The following is a 19,068-nucleotide window of genomic DNA, read 5'->3' on the forward strand; positions in this document are numbered from 1 at the left end:
TCTTCATCCTCTGCTGTTAATGCTTATCACTGATGGCCTACTTTCCTCAAAGGTAGCAAAGACCATGTTGATCTGGTAGAGAGAATCACTTTTAGATCTTAACAGAGCTCTTAGCATTGTGTGTTTCATGGGAAACTTGATGGCTTCTACACTGGCATATATGAACGACTGGAAAACTCCCCCGGAGGATTTAGTGGGCTGTGTTGTAAAAGAACGAGTACATTGAGTGCCTCAGAAAGAGATGCCTCCAGTGCGCAATATTGATCTCAAGAATGTGTCCATGCAGCATATATATCCAACCGGAGATTAAAAAAAAAGCTTGCGTCTGTTCTCCAAGGCCTACCACAAGCATGCAAGGCGCATTGGGAGGAATTCTCCATTCTGTCAGTGGACGGCTGCTCTCCCACTCTCTCCCTCTTTCTCCCTCTCTCCCCACAGCCCCCTTTGCTTTTTGCAGTGTCTGGGGAGCTGGCTAAGTGCTTGAACAGATGGAGCCGTGCCTTTAAAGGTCTAGTTTGGCTTCAGAAAGGTAAAGTTGCTAATAATGACCAAAAATTAATGAAACTCAAAAGCTGGCAATTAGCATGACCACTTTTTGGCATTTTACCTTTTTTGGGGAAACTTGCCTATAAATTGTAGCGGAATCAGCTGGCTGATGTGTAGCCCCCCTTTTCCCCCCTTTTCAGCCCTGGGATGGATAACAGTAGCCAGAGTTCATTTAAAGTGATATTTTGCCCCAAAACACTAGCACTGCTAACACAGCTCAGAAGCAATGTGACCTGAAAATGAACAGTTAGCAACAACTGTTATGCTGCATTTACATATTGGCATTTAAAAACTACTGTCCTGCACCTCGTAGCAGAATGGATGATGGTATATGGCATGACAAGTGTAGGTTGCCATGGTGATAGTGACATTTCTAGTGGTGTTAGCCACTATTTCATCCTAAATTTGTTTTGAATACATGCTAATGTTTCTAATAGTGTGTTTTAATTTAAATTTGGATGGATCTGGTTGCACCTTATTTGGAAAGCCCCCCTCTCTCAATGCTTTGTAGATGCTTATCTTATATTTTACTTACGTTCAGCTAAATATCTAAATATATTCACCTTTATTTTCTCAAAATCTTAACCTTAACTTCAACCCAAAACCTAAACCAAACCCTCAACCTGGTCCTACTCCTAACCTTAATCTCAACCCAAAACCTAAACCAAACCCTCAACCTGGTCCTACTCCTAACTTTAATCTCAACCCAAAACCTAAACCAAACCCTCAACCTGGTCCTACTCTTAATCTTAACCTCAACTCAAAACCTAAACCAAACCCTCAACCTGGTCCTACTCTTAATCTTAACCTCAACTCAAAACCTAAACCAAATCCTCAACCTGGTCCTACTCTTAACCTTAACTTCAACCTAAAACCTAACCAAACCTTCAACATGGTCCTAATCCTAACCCCAACCCTAATTCTAACCCTAACCTCAACCCAAAACCTAAACCTATTCCTCAACCTAGTCCTTATCCAAACCATAACCTCAACCCAAAACCTAAACCTACCCCTTAACCTGGTCCTAATCTTAACCTTAACCTCAACCCAAAACCTAAACCTACCCCACAACCTGGTCCTAATCTTAACCTTAACCTCAACCCAAAACCTAAACCTACCCCTCAACCTGGTCCTAATCCTAAACTTAACCTCAACCCAAAACCTAAACCAAACCCTCAACCTGGTCTTATTCCTAACCATAGCTGCAACCCAAAACCTAAACCTCCGTCTCCGTCTGGTCCTAATCCTAAACTTAACCTCAACCCAAAACTTAACCAAACCCTCAACAGGGTCCTAATCCCAACCCCAACCCTAATTGTAACCCTAACCTAAAACCAAAATGTAAATCTACCCCTCAACCTGGTCTTAATCCTAACCATAGTCTCAACCCTAAACCTAAACCTACCCCTCAACCTGGTCCTGAACCTAACCCTAATTTTAATTCTGTTTCTAATACTGAGTTTCAACAGATAATTTGAGCATCTATAGATCATCTACTGGGGACTGTTCAAATAAAGTGGGCCCCTGGTTTATTGTAACGCTGTGGCTGATAGCAAAAGTTGGGAAAATGAAACTCTTGAAAGAATACTGGTCAGCAGAACGCTGTGGCTTGCAGTGTGGGGTATTGAGAGCACGTTTAAAGGCTCAGTTTGGCCCCAAAATTGTCTCCTGAATTGCAGTGGCGTCAGCTGATTAATATGTGTGCCCCCCTTTTTTGGCTCTGGGATGAATGTAGGCTAGCGTGAATAGGAGCACATGAAGAAACTCACGCACTCGCAAGTCAACGATAGAGTTATGCTTTGATACTGAGCGTTTGAAGATGGGGGTCCAGGGGGTCCCCTATGGGGCGCCATAGGGGTTGTGCTGCGCTAAGTGGAGGGGCATGCGTGCGTGAGCCTATGCTTTGAGGTAACGGAGGAGTGTTTGTGCAATTTACAGAGGATTTGTCTTCCGCCCCTGACAGGGGTCTGTCAAAGTGTTTTATGGCGCTGGTATCTTGGCTGCAGCTGTGCTCGGGGACTCCCAGAGGAAGCTATTGCTTGTTCAGTTTACAGTGAATAGCTCCCTTCCTGCTCCAACTACGGACCCGGAGGCTGGAGGCCAGGGTTCAGTGCTGCGTCTGTGTGTGCATGTGTTTGTTTTTATGCACTTTTCAGGAAAACCAGAGAAAGTGTCAGCACTGACAAAGAGATTTTCACTAAAACTAGATAGATAGATAGATAGATAGGTAGATAGTATATATCTATATCTATCTATCTATATCTATATCTATATATATATATATATGTATGTATGTGTGTGTTTCAGTCCTCCCTCATGACTGTGTGGGAGTATATGCAGTTTGTCCATCTGTTTGTTTGAGTCTGTGAGCTTTTTGTGTCTCTATAAAGCTGAAAACCCAGCACACGTCTGATAATGGGCTTCGAATGAACATCTACTCGTGATTCAGCACACTCTTCTGATTGGTGTGCAGTAGGGGGGCTAATTTCCCACCGCCACTGCTGCCGTCGGCCATTTGTCTCAGCTGCTCTGCTGCCTCCCAACACAACCCCCTACCCTGTATATGGACACTATTAGCATGAAGCAGCTTTGGTTGGTTATCTCTGAGGCTGTGTGGAGTGTCAGATGTCAGCTTTAAATCACATCACCAAATGGACATGACATAAAACTCTTAACGGTTAATTAAACTGCAATAATTTGAGTGCATGATCACTAACTTGGTCCAGGCAGTGTAATGAGATCAGATGGAAAGGCCACATGTTGACTTGCGTTGCTTTAACATTTGAATGAACCAAAACGTCCGCAGCACAACAAATCAATAAAAAGAGTGATCTAAGAATTCTGTTTTCCTTTTTTCCCCATTAGCAGAGATTCAGAGATTGACACACCGCACTTGTTAGATTTCGAATGCAAATATTAGATACAACACTGCCATCTTGTGGACTGTATGAGTATTGTGGGCTTCTTCCAACCATTTTACAACATAAAGTAACATAATATTAGTTATACAGCTCATACCTTACATGCAAACTGAGTGGCTGTTTTGACAAACTGAGATTATTTAGCACTTTTTTTTATAAGGTTAGACATACAGAAGACTAAAACAGCAGCCAAGTTGTGATTTGGTTGATACGACATTAAAATAAACATAAAATACATTACAATAAATACAAATAAACATGAATACAGTAAAACAGAACAGGAAATTCTTGTTTTTCTAAACAGTTATGAATATAAAATACAGTTAGAAGAGCGTAGGTTTGGTTTCTTCAAATGTGAGGAAATGTTCACACAAAAATATCATTTATTTTTGTTTTGCCAACACACACATATACACTCCTACATGCAAACACACAAAACACGCAAAAAACACACATTCACCAACGCATATACAAAAACACACACACATACACACACAAAAACACACACACACACACACACACACACAAAAACACACACAAATATATAAACACACAAACACACCCACACCTACAAGCACACATACACACACACACACCTACACACATTCACACACACAAAAAAAACGAACATATTCACACACACAGACGTGCACACACACAAGGTCATCTGGTGATGTAAATAGTCTTGGATAATGAGACGTTTATTGTGTCTTTTTCTGTCTTTTTGTTTCTGTTTTGGAATTACTCTCACTTTCCCTTGAACAAACGCCTCCTTAAAGTGCTGCCTAAATATGGAGACAGAGTGAGTTTTTTTTCTTGGTTCCTAAATAAATTCCTAAATATCACTCTGCTTGGTATCTATCTTCAAGAAAAAGTTTAACCATAGATACAATGTAAAACTAGTTTTTTCATATATTTGACAGTTTTCTAGAAAATGTCTAGAGAACTTTTCAGCTTTTTACAAAATCACACTCGATATTTTAATATGTGCTTTACATATGATGCTAAATATGATTCCTGTTCATGATGCTGAGTGTAGTTGTAAAAACATAAGGCTGTACAGTTGTGACTTTGAGAGTAAAGAAACAGGTAAACTTTTGTATAATTTATCTGTTATTTCTTTCACATATTTGAAGAAAGCCAGTCTCGTTCATATCAAAATACTTTAATATGAAGATATACAATGAATTTACAACATTTACTACACAAAACACTTTCATTCTTCTCTTTACTTTATATATACAAAAAGAAAAACAGAATAAATTATTATAATAGAAAGGTTCATGTCATCTATAGAAAAAATATATTGCGCTGTCTGTAGGTTCTTAGTCTTGGTCATATTTCATGCTGCATTGGTCATACTGCATCAGTGATCCCAATCTCTAACAGGGCAAGGACGCTGGAGTTCACTGGACTGGGATGGGCAGGAAGTAGACAGCATTCTGGCCTTTGTGGGTCTTGAAGCCATTTTTTGTCTGCCCACTTTTCTTGATGCCCACATACCAGTCACCGAGCTGCTGATACTTGTGTGACCTGTAGGTGTTGTAGTGGTTCTCCTCGTACTTCTCGATGAAGTAGCACTCCTCGTTCAGCGTGGACTGCAACACAACACAGGAGGAGCTGTGAGTGAAACATTTTATTGAAAGCTTGGCAAACCTTGGAAATGGGCTAATGAAACAAGAAGTCATTAAAGTTTGAACATTGTAGGTTGCATCACTCACAGGCCTGGTATGTTTACTGGAACTTGCTTGCTAGCTTTATTTTAAGGTTGTGAAGGACCCACCCAGACGGGATCACGCATATGCCACGTATCTGATACTGTGGGAGTTGAAGACAACACTGATTTCATTCTCATCACTCACCGCGCCATAAAGTTTCCCACTTTTGTCCATGGCTAGGTAACGTCCAGTCTCGTGCCCTTTGATGACCACCACACCTACGTTCACCGCTTTCACCTTCAGAACAGCTGCAGTGAGTAAGAGACAAAAGAGATAATGATCAGAGGTGAAAGCTGGTAGATAAATGCTAGTTCACTGCCCATCTGCATGTCTCTGCTTTCATGTAAGACTGAATTATTATTATTATTATTATTATTATTATTATTATTATTATTAAAAACATTAACGACATACAAACTTTGATGAATAGTTTTTTTCTGGTGTAAGTAAATGTGTGAACATACCTAGACGCTAGACATAAACAACAACTACAACAACAATACTAATGATGATGACAATAGAAATATTACTATTACTACTACTACAAAATAATAATAATAATAATAATAATAATAATAATAATAATAATAAACCTATTTATGTAGCTGTAGGTGTTTCCTACAGGACCTTGTGAACTCTAAAGCAGTGGGCAGAGAGAGTGTGTTCTCTTACTGTGCACGTCGTTGTGCTGCCGGCTGCCGTCCACTGCCCCGCTGGGCAGGACCCTCAAGTGATGCCCCTCGTTCTTGCAGTAGAGTCTCTTCAGCGGGCTGGAGGCGGGTTGGCTCTGCTCCACTTTCAGCACGGTAACGTGGCCCTCCGTCATCGTGTCCGCAGGTCCGGGCTGAGCTCTGTCAGGCCCTGTCCAGCCGCCCTGGATGTGAAACAGTGCGGTCAGTCGGTCAGCGCTGCGCTTTACGTAGCTTCAGCTCATTCCGTTAAGCTTTACGAGTAGCCACGCCCACTTCGCTTGCATCGCCCCGCCTACTTCAAATGACGCAGTCAAGCATTTAAACGTGCGCCTCGTGTGAGGGGTCACCGAGTAGTCAGGCGCACGGCCAAATACAGTCAGTTTAGGGCATGCAAGAAGAAAAACAGGCTCCTTTTAAACTGGTCACTGTCTGGAAACGGCATGTTTCCCAAATTAATCGGCTTTTTTCTCATGAGAAAATATACGCAATAAAGTAATTCCTGTGTGTTTTCAAGACACAGTGGCTACTGTAGGTACACACTTCATTACAAACACCTACCTTCTAGTTTGACACTGGCCACTTCACTAGAAACACTTTCTACTCACTGGCCACTTCACTAGAAACACCTTCTACTCACTGGCCACTTTACTAGAAACACCTTCTACTCACTGGCTACTTTATCAGAAACACTTACTTACTACCTACCCTCACTGGCCACTTTATTGGAAACACATATCTATTATCCGCCCTCACTGGCCACTTCATCAGAAACACAGGGCCACTTCATTAGAAACACTTACCTACTACTTCCACTCACTGGTCACTTTGTTAGAAACACCTCCTCATAGATCCTCTATATAAGTTTACAAATTCAGACCGTATTCTGCTGATGCACTGACACCAAAAAAATGAAGTCAACATTATTGGCTTTGCTGCCTAAATAAATAAAAAAATAAATAAATAATAGAAATGATGCACTTAAACAATTCTCACTTATTTGATTGATTTTGATTGATCAATTAGTTTCCTTTGAAATTCACTGTCTTTGTGACGTCACAAAAACCAGCCTGTTCACGTACGGGCACCTCTTCAGCCTATTCAGCGGTTTAGCTTTGCCCTGAATTCATACTGACTGTTTCAGCCTGGACTGCTAATTGAAGGAGACTGTTCTGTACTATTATGCCAATACAAGTCTTAAAGGCACAGTAACAAAAACACCTGTTCAAATCTAAGCAATAAAAAAGTTTGGAAAATGAATTAAGTAAGAAAACAAATGACATAAGGGCACATATCTTTCAGGGGACAAAAGACTCATTTAAACCAATTAAAGATTCTATGTCCCCTGTATAGTTATTTATTGTTTTATTGTGTTGAACTTAGCGTTTATTACATTTTTACTGATTGAAATGAATGAATTCATTCTTTTTCATTATTGTATACAAAATTATAATGATGAGGTGGATGGCGGCCTTCAAACACGATGTCACTTAGAGCCTCCAAACGTTCAGAAACAGCCTTACCTTTCATCATTGATCAGTTTATGACAACAGAAATGCTGTTGATATGATTTGGGTGATATTGGGATGGTGACATGGAAGTGTGTATCAGGTGCATCAAGCACAGCTGTTTTCCATAATCCACACATTAGTTAAGAGTGGTCAGCCAGCAGAAAAAAAAATCAGCCAAGAGTGAGTCTGTGGTCAGAAGCTGACCACTGATGTGAATCTAGAGGATGGCTAACACCAGCAAGGTGAAGCTACAGGATCAGTGTTTCTTATAATGTGACCAGTGAACTTGAACATGATACGATCTAGCATGATATATATATTTTTATATATATATAATATATATTCATACAAATATTAAAGATTTCTGGAACGTAGGAGTCCACAAGTTCATAAGAAGCCTCTTAGCTCATAGACTGTACCAAGAGGCTCATCTAGTTTCACTATGGAAATGAGTCACCATAATCATGTTCCTGGAACTCTTTCTTTAGGCTGCTGTCACTAAAACTGTCCTTGAACAGTAGTCATGGTAAGTGGTCCTCTCTTATCATTCGCATCTCTGGCCTCAGCTTAGACTCCACATCCGGAATGTCTTGGAAAGCCATCTGGCCCCAGGGCTCGGAAAAGTGGAAGCAAGAGAGAGAGAAAGAAAAAAAAAAGGCCACAGAAGGAATGCAAGGCCTTCCCACACGGAGGCAAGTTTCCATGCAGCCACAGCAGAGAGACACTGTGTTACTGGAAATGGAGCTATAGTGCCAGACGGAGCTGAGAGAACACAGAGTGGTGAAAATGACGCCTGACGGATGGGTGCAAATGGGTCTGGGAGACTTACCTGTGACAGTCCCAGTGTGTCTCGCATCGTCTCTGGAACAGGCTTTGTTTAATCCCTGGGGACTGAATGATGGACGCTCTGTCGGCCGACGGTTTCTCTTGGGTGAAGTGGATGCAGTTGTGACTTCAGTCCTCCAGTGGCTCTGCTTTTGTATGCACTGAGACAGTGACAGCGTCACTGGATCTGTTCCAGTGGGGCGTCGTCAGCTCTAAATTTACACCGGCTCGCTCAGCGTGTGTGTGTTCGGGAAAGGAACCTGCGTAACACTCTCTCATTTAGACTCACTAGAAGAGAGGCATAACTGTAAATGACCTACACAAATTCTTCAGTTTTATATACATGCTTGTGTAATGAAGGCCTAGAAGCCTCAGTAGGCTACTTACTCACATTCTGTAACTCTGTTGAGTGAGATAAAACAGATTGTCCTTCACATCAGGTGTGGGTCATTATCTAAGCCACTTATCCTTCTGGGTTGCAGGGGGCGCTGGAGCCTATCCCAGTCGTCATTGGGGGCAAGGCAGGAAACACCCTGCACAGGCCATGAGTTTTATAAAATAAAACAAAATACATGTCTAAACTTTTTAGTTCATTTTTATTTTATTTAATGGAATCATAATTGCATATTTAAACTCTGCAAATATTGTAATCATGTTCTTATATCATTGTTAGGTTTAAGTTGTAAACAAAAGGGTTAAATTCTTAAAACGCTTAAAGGAAAATTGCCCAATCAGGATTTTTTTCCCATGTGGTATCTAGGTGGATACAGCCAAGTGAGCTCTCTCATTGGTACGACTTCAGGAGCTGAACTGAAGTCCTAACGTGTCAGACTAACCACTAACATAACTAGGAACAGATAGTTGAATAAACCAATCACATGTTGATTTACGATGTGTGGAACCAATGTTGTGAGAAAAAATGTCACTCTAGGCCTTTTGGAAGTTCTCGATACAACACTGACTGCAAATAGTTTAACCAGGTTTCAGTCAGTTGTTAGAAATGGAAAACACTGCTCTTTACTGATGAAGTCATGAGACATGGAAAGCTTCAAATGTCAAAAAGTGTTTTGAGTGTTTTTGTACTGGATGAATTAAACATTAGGAATGTTTCATTTTATTTTATCATTGGCTTGAACTGAACAATCATGGACCACATTTAAAATAATATATCAAAATATAGCAGATTACCATTTCTACTAACTAAAAATAATATACACCGATCAGGCAAAACATTATGACCACTTCCTTGTTTCTACGCTCATTGTCCATTTTATCAGCTCCACTTACTATATAGGTGCACTTTGTAGTTCTACAGTTACAGACTGTAGTCCATCTGTTTCTCTGCATACTTTGTTAGCCCCCTTTTACCCTGTTCTTCAGTGGTCAGGACCCCCATGGACCCTCACAGAGCAGGTACTATTTGGGTGGTGGATCATTCTCAGCACTGTAGTAACACTGACGTGGTGGTGGTATGTTAGTGTGTTGTGCTGGTATGAGTGGATCAGACACAGCAGTGCTGCTGGAGTTTTTTGGACTACAGTCTGTAATTGTAGAACTACAAAGTGTACACTGCAAAACAATGGTACTTTAGCAAGTGAAATTATCTTAAATCTAGGCAATATATCTAAAATTTTTTGACATTGTTGTAAGCCTAAGTCAAATGATCTCACTCTATTGGCAGTTTCTGTTGTTGTTGTAAGAAATATGCTTGAAAAAAGACAAATCATTTGCAAAAATTCACTTAAAACAAGTAAAAATGTCTAGAAATAAGTAAAGTGTGCTTGTCTTCTAATTGAATATTGTCTTTCTGCTGGTTAAGGTAGGCTCTGAGTTGAGACTTTCTCTAGCTTAGACTCTGTTAGTTACAAGGCTGTCTTGTGGAACCTAGTGCTTAATTGTAATTACAAGTTTCAGGTGTAGTTTCAGGTTAGCCAAAGGTGTGAATTGTAGGGGCCGGGCCATCAGTCACAAGACTGATAAATCAAGGAGGCTTGTCTGTAGCGGTCTGTAGCAGCTCCCATCTATCATCAACAGAGACGCGACTGCTTAACTTTGGCTAAGTATCACTATTATTCTTCACTACCTCTTTTCATCCTAATTACTCTCGTGTTGTGTCCATCATGTGCTTTACAATACCTGTTTACTCTTCCCACAGATCACGTACAACCATCCCTCGTCGCAGGACCTGTAATTCCATTAACCTCACCTATCCCCCACGGTCGTCAGAATCTCAGACCAGGGTGGCAGGTGGGCTTTGGAATTGCCAATCCGCTGTGCAGAAGGCAGACTTCATTTCAGCCCTCGCATCCTTCCATTCACTGCACTTTCTGGCGTTGATGGAGACCTGGATCACTCCCATGAATTTGGCGACTCCAGCAGCCCTGTCCTCTGCCTTTCGCTTCTCCCATTCTCCGAGACAGTCTGGCAGGGGTGGTGGCACAGGTTTGCTTTTGTCCAGAAAGTGGCGTTTCACTCCAGTTGCTTTTTCTCATCTTTCAATTTCCTCCTTTGAGTACCACGCTGTATCTTTCCCCACTAAACTTCACATCATTGTCCTTTATCGTCCTCTTTCTCCTCTAGGCTACTTCATTGATGAGTTAGACACTCTTCTGAGACTCTTCCCCATCGATGGAACCCTGCTCATACTTCTGGGTGACTTCAACCTGCCATCGGACAAGCTGCAGTCATCCTGCCTGTTACCACTGCTATCATCCTTCGACCTCACCCTCAACCAGACTCCTCGGATGCACAGAGCAGGCAACGCTTTGGACCTGATATTCACCACACCTACCTCTGCGCTGGATGTCACAGTAACTCCCCTTCACCGCTCTGATCACCACTTCCTATATATCTCACTCTTCCCACCTGCTGCTCCCATCCATTCCACCCCTTCATGCTTCTTCTCTCGACGCAACCTGCACTCCACTCCTTCCTCCTCTTTCGCTTCAACTATCCTGACCACTCTTCCCCATCCTGATTCATTTTCTTCTCTCTCGCTGGACACAGCTACAGATGCTTTCCTTTCTTCACTCTCATCTGCAATTAACTTTCTGTGTCCTTTCTCCTCCAGGCCAGCAAGATCTTCTTTTGACACGGTCAACCACATAATCCTTCTGGACGTCCTCACTAACCTTAGAATCACTGGCTCTGTTTGGAAGTGTTTCAAGCCCTATCTGGAGGATCGCTCATATCAGGTAACATGGAGTCTTGGTGTGGTTCTGGATGGCCAGTTGTCGTTCTCTGCTCACATTGCGAACCTAACTCGGTCATGCAGATTTCTCCTGTACAACATCCGGAGGATCCAACTCTTTCTCACTCGAGAGGCCACCCAGGTGCTAGTGCAGTCTCTTGTCATCTCAAGGCTTGACTACTGCAACTCGCTCTTGGCTGGTCTTCCCATGCAGGCCATCAAGCCTCTGCAACTCATCCAGAATGCGGCAGCATGGCTCGTCTTCAATCTCCCCAAGTTCAGCCACGTCACCCCACTGCTGCGCTCCCTTCACTGGCTTCCTGTAGCTGCACGCATCAGATTTAAAACCCTTATGCTTGCCTACAAAGCCAAAAATGGACCAGCCCCTCCCTACTTGACAAATTGACTAGATTTCAGATCATTTCATATGCCAAGATACCATTTTTTGCAGTGTGAGACTTGTGGCCCTCCTCAAAGTTCATGCTTTGGTGACATGAACAACATGCAGATCAATACAGCAAGAAACCTTAAGGATGCTTTAACGTATTCATCTGGGACAGACTTGTGCAGCGTGCAGGCTCTGCATATTTCACACCTGGCATTTTGGTAGTACTTATTTTTTTAAATGAACTTCTTTGCTGATCTGCAGCGGTTCCATTCTGATTACAAGCACAATACAGCTCAATAACTTAAATTAAATTAAATTAATGGACAAATCCATTTTTACTCACATCTGAATATCTTTCTCCATCATGTTGGCCAGACATCTGTAAATAAAACAATCCACTGTGACTGGTCCTCGGAATTTCGGGTAAGAAGAGTACTTACTGTTGTAGTCCTTGCCGAAGGCAGCAGTAGAGGCACATTGAGGGAGCTAGTGAGCACCTCTTTGTTCACCAGAAAGATAAATTGGACACCCTATGGTCTTTGCGAGCATGCACAATTTTGGACTGCAGTACCATAAATCCATCAGTTGGCACTGGCCACCACTTGGCCTTGTCATTGCCCAATAGAGAATCCCCAGCGACATCTTCAGGACCGTTCCATTAAGGGTGTTACAGATGACTGCTGACACAACTTCATCATTTTACTCTGCTAGCTGGCTAGTTAGCATGCTAAATGCTTCACAACTAACCGCAACAAAAAGAAAGGCACTACAACACGGCTCTACACCAAGTTTATAACCAGACAAACCAATTACTCACAAATGTTATATATGTTGTGCTCAAACTTTTTTACATTGCCAAGTTTGCATGGCTAACTGATTAGCTCACTGAGGCTAACCTGGTATGGGCAAGTGCATTCCGTTTGAATGATCCGCTCCTCAATGTTCACTCTTTCCCTTTTGCCATCCATCCCCACTTTCCCCTACATCCACTTTTAGTTAAAGCACTGCTGTCTGCACAGGTATTCATATTATCACTGTTAGTTTAATTTTTATTAAACATTTTCCAAGTCATAAACAACAATAGTTCAAAGACGAAACTGATGAAACTACAAAACTCAGTGAAATTTACATGAGCTTCTTGAGCTACATGAGCTACACAAATTTGATGAATAAGGGTTGATGTCTTGGCCATCAGGCAACATACTCATTTTATATTTGTCCATTTCACGTAAAATCTTTCTGTGAGGGTGCTTTTAGAGGCAGTAAACCTCTCAGATGTCTGGTTCCTATCACCACCACTGTGAACAAATTCTCACTGTGTAAGAACAAAGTGTCTCACAGATTTGACCTTACGCTTTGCTAAATAAGGGCCAATGGCTGTATTACTGTCTGTTTTACATTGTTTCATTTAAAGTGATAGAGAAGCTTCCAGTTACTGGAAAAACACTGAGTTGGTGTTCATACAGTAATAGGTAAAAGTTTGGGCACCCCTGGTAAAATTACTTTTGGTTGATTATATTTTATATTTTGGGTGAAAATAAGTTAACACATCCTCTACAGAGAACACACTTCTGCACATTTTAATGTGTCCTGATTATTTGCTGAATGTAACATATTGGGAAAAAATCGATTTAGCCTCTGCAAACATTGTGACACATTTTACATTTACAGTAAATTTGTTGTAGAAAAAATGCCATATTTAGTTTTTCCATGTGTTTACTCATTTTCACTTAGAAAATCAACAAAACCAGGGGGGGTTAAAACTTTTGCATACGACTGTGCTAACACAAGTGCCCCTTATAGATTAGCCTCCAAGTAATTTACAGGCAGTTATGTTACGTGGGCAGGCATCAACACTGTATTTAAAGAGGAGGGCGTATGTTCCCTAGACTGAAGTGAGCTGTTTCCTGCAGATGAATGAAAAGATTGATTTTCTGTTTTTCTTCTGGATGGGGTAGTGTGAAAGCAGTGCATTTCTGTCCTGAGGTCAAATGGACTCAGCGAAATCAGATTAGGGAATTGAGATAGATAGTAACAAACATCCAGGAAATAATGCCAGCACAGATTTACCACATTCTGGCTATAAAACTGTTCCAAGCTGGTTTAAATAGGTCTGGCAGTCAAAATGTGTTCACAGTGAAGCCCCTTCACTTCACTAACTCTACTATTCACATGTATTTGAGGCATCTCTACAGTCTGTGTAAAATGTCAGCAGCGGCTGATTATTGTCCTTTACTCCCATATTAATCCTCTATTGTTGGGCTTCCAAAACTCTGTTGGCATCTCAGTCCTTCCTGTGTCTTACAGTCTTAACCCAAATGAACGTTATGGTTACAAAAGCCACACCTGCAGCATATGATCAATTACTATGGACAACAATTTAGACACGTTTCCATGCACTTACAAAAGAACAGGAAACCCATTGACTCTAGGGATGTGCACGGGTACCGGAGTACTTAGTCAGCCATTCAGGGCCCCAGTATTTGAATGGTAAAATTACTATTCAGGTATTTGTTACATTTTATCATGAGAAGACATTACCCAGGATGTGCCGTTAAGGATGAGGTTCCCTAATCACTTCTTTACTTTACTATAAACAATGACGTGCCCTAATCACTTCTTTACTTTATTCTTTACAAAGAAGTTCCCTGATCACTTCTTTACTTTACAATTTACAAAGAAGTTCTCTAATCACTTCTTTACTTTACAATTTACAAAGAAGTTCTCTAATCACTTCTTTACTTTACTCTTTACAAAGACGTTCCCTAATCACTTCTTTACTTTACCATAAACAATGAAGTTCCCTAATCACTTCTTTACTTTATTCTTTACAATGAAGTTCCCTAATCACTTCTTTACTTTATTCTTTACAAAGAAGTTCCCTAATCACTTCTTTACTTTACCATAAACCAAGAAGTTCCCTAATCACTTCATTTTTTTACTATAAACAAAGAAGTTCCATAATCACTTCTTTGCTTTACTGTAAACAAAGAAGTTCCCTAATCACTTCTGCAATTTACTCTAAACAAAGACGTTCCTTAATCACTTCTCCACTTTACTCTCTACAAATAATTTTGTGGAATAATCAGAAAATATATAATTGTGTATTTGACTGAATATGATCTAAAAGTACATTCATTTCTTTCTTCTCACAGAGAAAGCAGTAGAAGGCCTAATGATTTATAGAAGACTGTCTGTATCCCTCTATCCAGAGACATAAACAAAATTCCAGAGAGAGCGTTCTGCTTAGTGCTAGACTGATAATGTTTGAGCTATTTACGTCAACAGAGACTTCTCGGAGGGGCTTATCAATTCTTCAAGCTAACATTTTATGTATAAGACTTAAGTAGTTATAGGGAGGGGATGACACCTGGTGGCAATAAAGATAATAAGAAAGGGCAAGGCATAATGAAGCCAACCAGTGAGGAAGAGAGAATTAGAACAAGCCAATCATATGTCATATTGCTTCTCGACTACTAAGCTTTTATATATGGGTATATTAGCCTGACATGAAGAGGCAACATTATTTTCCTGTCTGAGATGAAACTCATGGTTTGCTGTGATTGATTCCTTACATTAAACCTATTCTTAATTTTGAAGATGGTTTCTCTCCTGGTTTATGATTCTAGGTGTGGAAGCGGAAAAGATTCCCTCCACAACAATTACAGATTACAATCTATAACAGGCAATAAGTAATGTGTACTGGACATAATAAAAACTCAGAAGACATTTTAGAAGTGGGCAGCAGCCTGATAATCCATTAATCATCTGACTAATAGCTCAATCGGAATAGAGCACATCCATGCATATGCCTCTATCGGAATAGACTAGTCCGACTGAGGCCTTTCTGAATACAATTTGTATCTGATTGAACAAGGTGGGTAATCCTGTAAATAATCTGTTAAATAGAAGAATAATAGCCATGTAAATGTCTGTGTCTGATTACATTCCCAATCTGAAAGTTTAAGTATGCTCTGCACCTGAGCAATTTGTGCCAAATGTTTTAAATAAAATGCTAAAATTCACAAGCAACATGTTGAGTATCAAAATGTCCAAAATATGTTGCAAATACAAATAATTAGAGTTAAATCCAACTTATTTTATTTTTTAAAAAAGATTGCTACTCATTTTCTCTCATTCTGATATAAATGTATTTGCCTGTTTTTACTTAAATTTTTTTCTATTTGCTGATTTTGCTCTTTTCCTTCTGAATTTTTTCTTTTGCTTCTGACTTTTGACACTTTGTAACTTATTTTGGGCATTGACAAACATAAACTTAGTTGTTGATTTATTAGCAAAGTTGTACCACCTTTCAAGTTTGCGGTTGCTAGCGCTAATTAGCCTAGCAATGTCCTCTAGGGATAACTAGGAGAGCCATGCTGGCGATACAGCTAAACTGCTTAAATATCTAGTAAGTTTACTGCAACTTAGTTTACTGCATTAATGTGAGGACAGTGATTGGTGCAGCACATACTGTAAACTGTAAAGCGTGCTGAAATAGGAAGCCTGTTCATTAACTGACACGGAGGGATTCTGTGGGTAGAAACAAGAAAAGACTGACATGTCAGCCTTTATAACCCCCAGAACTTACAGCCAACCATGACATGTGGACTTATTTCCTTCCGTAGAGATTAAATATTACTGCCTATCTCACAACAGTAGAAACATGTAGCTGGAAGTGGTGTTGTCCACTCTTTATTGTGTTTAGCCAGTGCTACATTATTTCTCTCTACACACAGCACTGCAGATTTCCTAACCCAACACACCCGATCAGCTGATGAATGGCTTGGTAATCAGTTGATGAGCTGGATGGGGTGTTTTAAGCTAACGAAAAGGTGAAACAGTGTGGAGCTGCAGATCATCAGAAGCAGGGTTAATAAACACTGATTTAAACAGCTGCAAAACTCACATAGTTTGCTCTTAAGGGGACACTGCTAGGCTAGTTAGTGCAAACGTGAACAGTGGTAGAGCTTCGTTCAACAGCTAAGTTTACCTGACCTACCTAAACTTGAAAATTATACATTTTACACAGCTCGACACAGGACAGAGTGTATTACATTAAAAATATGACAAACATTGCTAATAATGTTGGACATATGAGTGCAATCCTCTCTGGCACGACCACACTCAGTGTGATGCGCTCCGCCATGTTTGAGGCAGATCACGGGTCATGGAGTGGGCGTGGTTACATGTTCAGAAGACCTGTCACTCCAAGTCAGTTGACGTATAGAGAGCACAGGTGAATGTCATCTTGTAAGACCCGCCCCCTGTTAAAAAGTGCCAAAAGTCAGAAGCAAAAGAGCGATTACAGAAGCAAAAATATACCAGCAAAATCAGCAAAAGGAAAAAAATTAAAGCAAAAAACTGACAAAATGAGGAATAAATTAATATCAGAATGAGAGAAAATGAATAGAAATCTTTTTGAAAAATCAAGTTAACTCTCATTATTTGTATTTGTAACATATTTTTGGACATTTTGATACTCAATTTTTTGCTTATGGATTTTATTATTTTATTTTAGAACTTTTGGCACAAAATTAATTCCGTAACATATTGCTGCTCATCTCACTCCTGGACCCGTGATGCTCGTTGTCATGGTAACGTCTGCACTAAGTGGTGCTCTACGCATGCGTGTAAGTTTGGATCCGATTACTGTAGTGTCTGTACCTGTAGCGTGCATGTAAACTCAGATTGTTGAGTAGAGTGTACATACAAACACCTAAGTCTTAATCCATAGTCGGAATGAATTTAATCCAATTGCCGAAAATCTTCGCATGTAAACAGCCTGTGATGTATTTGGGACTTCCAGAAGACCTAGAGTGACATTTTTTATGAACTTAGACCTGCCAATTATAGATCGAAACGTGATTGGCTGATTCCTCTGTCGCTTTGTAATTATGCTGATGGTTAATGTACCTCTTTGGGCTTTCTCTTCAGCTCTTGAAGTCCTAACCAATAGCAGAGCTTAACCATATCTTTCAAGATACCACAGAGAAAAACAACTCCTGATTGGTCAATTTTCCACTCAGCATTTGAAGAAATTTACACCTTTTGTTTCCTTCCAGAACTTAAAAATGAAATGAGTAGTGCTGTAATATCTGTAGAGTTTATTTTTTAAACGCCAGAAATCATTAGCCCTTCTCTAAAGGCCTAGAAGGCCCATATAAGGTTTATTGAGCTTTCCTCCATCCCCTCAAAGAATTCATTGTATTGATACATTTCCTGTCCTCTTTGCCCTTGAATTTGGGCCCACAGACGTTTTCCAGGTGTTCTGCGGCAGATTAAAGAGCAGGTTTTTAAAATATGTATATATTCCGGCCAGTGTGTCAATTTCTGGTCTAAGCGGTCGATAGCCTTAGACCAAAAATTGACATACTAGCAAGAATATGCACATATTTTAGCAGCCGTCTGCTCTTTAATCTGCAGTGGAATATCTGGAAGAATGTGGTCAATAACCTTGCCAAAATGTTGCTTTCATAATTTATGAAGTACATCTGCATTTCAGATTGTTTACTGTAGATAACACTGTTTTCCTCATTAACTTCTCTTTGGCGCAGAGAATGTGCAGAGACAAGATCCAGAGGGTGGTAAAATCCTGCAATGACTGAAAGAATGTAAAACAGAGTTTTGACTTTGACCACTGGGTGGCGTCAGAGTCATGCTTAGAGATTAAACAGGTCAGTAAGCGGTCAACAGCCCTGCTCTAATCATATCAGATTCAGAATTGGTCTTATTGATTTTATCACAGGAATTGTCTTGGCAGTAGCTCACCTCCAAGGGCCCATATCATGCAAAACTGAATATTTTCCTCACTTTTTTTTTAAATAAAGGAGTTTAAACATGATTAAAGTTTCAAAATGTATCATACTCTCTCCAGTCCACACGGTTCAAATATGGAAACTAAGCTGCATAAACAGCCCATTTTGTGTTCATTGATTATGTCATGTCACAAGAACCAACTGATTTACATATCTCTACCTACTCAGCCTATTGTAGTTTAGCCCCACCAATTCACGCTGAAGTTATAAGGAGTCTTTCAGCCTAGACTGCTTTTTGAACAAGGCATAATAAAGGGCAGAGTTTCTATATGTAATGTTGATGAAGGTCAAATAGAAATTTTGGAGACCATTTTTCTATATAATGCATGTTCCTCTCCACGATAAATGTGTTAAAACGTACATTTGATCCCAAAACTATCATAAAATGAAAGTATCTATGACATAAGGCAGTGTTTTATATCTGTTTCATGTAAAATTTTGTGGTGTAGCTTTTAGAGGCAT

At 40.2% G+C, this 19,068-nt stretch overlaps 1 protein-coding gene across 1 annotated transcript; it reads right to left on the minus strand.

Annotated features, from left to right (window-relative positions):
* Positions 1-4,654: 4,654 nt before the first annotated feature.
* fgf1b (fibroblast growth factor 1b) lies at positions 4,655-8,368 on the minus strand. Its single transcript, XM_036588292.1, has 4 exons — positions 8,215-8,368; positions 5,858-6,059; positions 5,330-5,433; positions 4,655-5,065 (listed from the first exon to the last, which is right to left on the minus strand). The coding sequence occupies exons 1-4, from the start codon at positions 8,239-8,241 to the stop codon at positions 4,874-4,876; spliced, it is 525 nt and encodes a 174-aa protein (XP_036444185.1). The 5' UTR covers positions 8,242-8,368; the 3' UTR covers positions 4,655-4,873.
* Between the last annotated feature and the right edge of the window lie 10,700 nt (positions 8,369-19,068).

The sequence above is a fragment of the Colossoma macropomum genome, unplaced genomic scaffold (genome assembly GCF_904425465.1).
Source record: "Colossoma macropomum unplaced genomic scaffold, Colossoma_macropomum, whole genome shotgun sequence".
NCBI lineage: Eukaryota > Metazoa > Chordata > Actinopteri > Characiformes > Serrasalmidae > Colossoma > Colossoma macropomum.

What these genes read in the sequence shown, in the direction of transcription:
- fgf1b (XM_036588292.1), bottom strand. Translation starts at nt 8,241, where the DNA reads ATGCGAGACACACTGGGACTGTCACAG. An exon ending in ACACACTGGGACTGTCACAG is followed by an intron (nt 6,060 to 8,214) that starts GTAAGTCTCCCA and finishes TTTCACATCCAG; the next exon opens with GGCGGCTGGACAGGGCCTGA. An exon ending in GTGGGAAACTTTATGGCGCG is followed by an intron (nt 5,066 to 5,329) that starts GTGAGTGATGAG and finishes GTTGTGTTGCAG; the next exon opens with TCCACGCTGAACGAGGAGTG.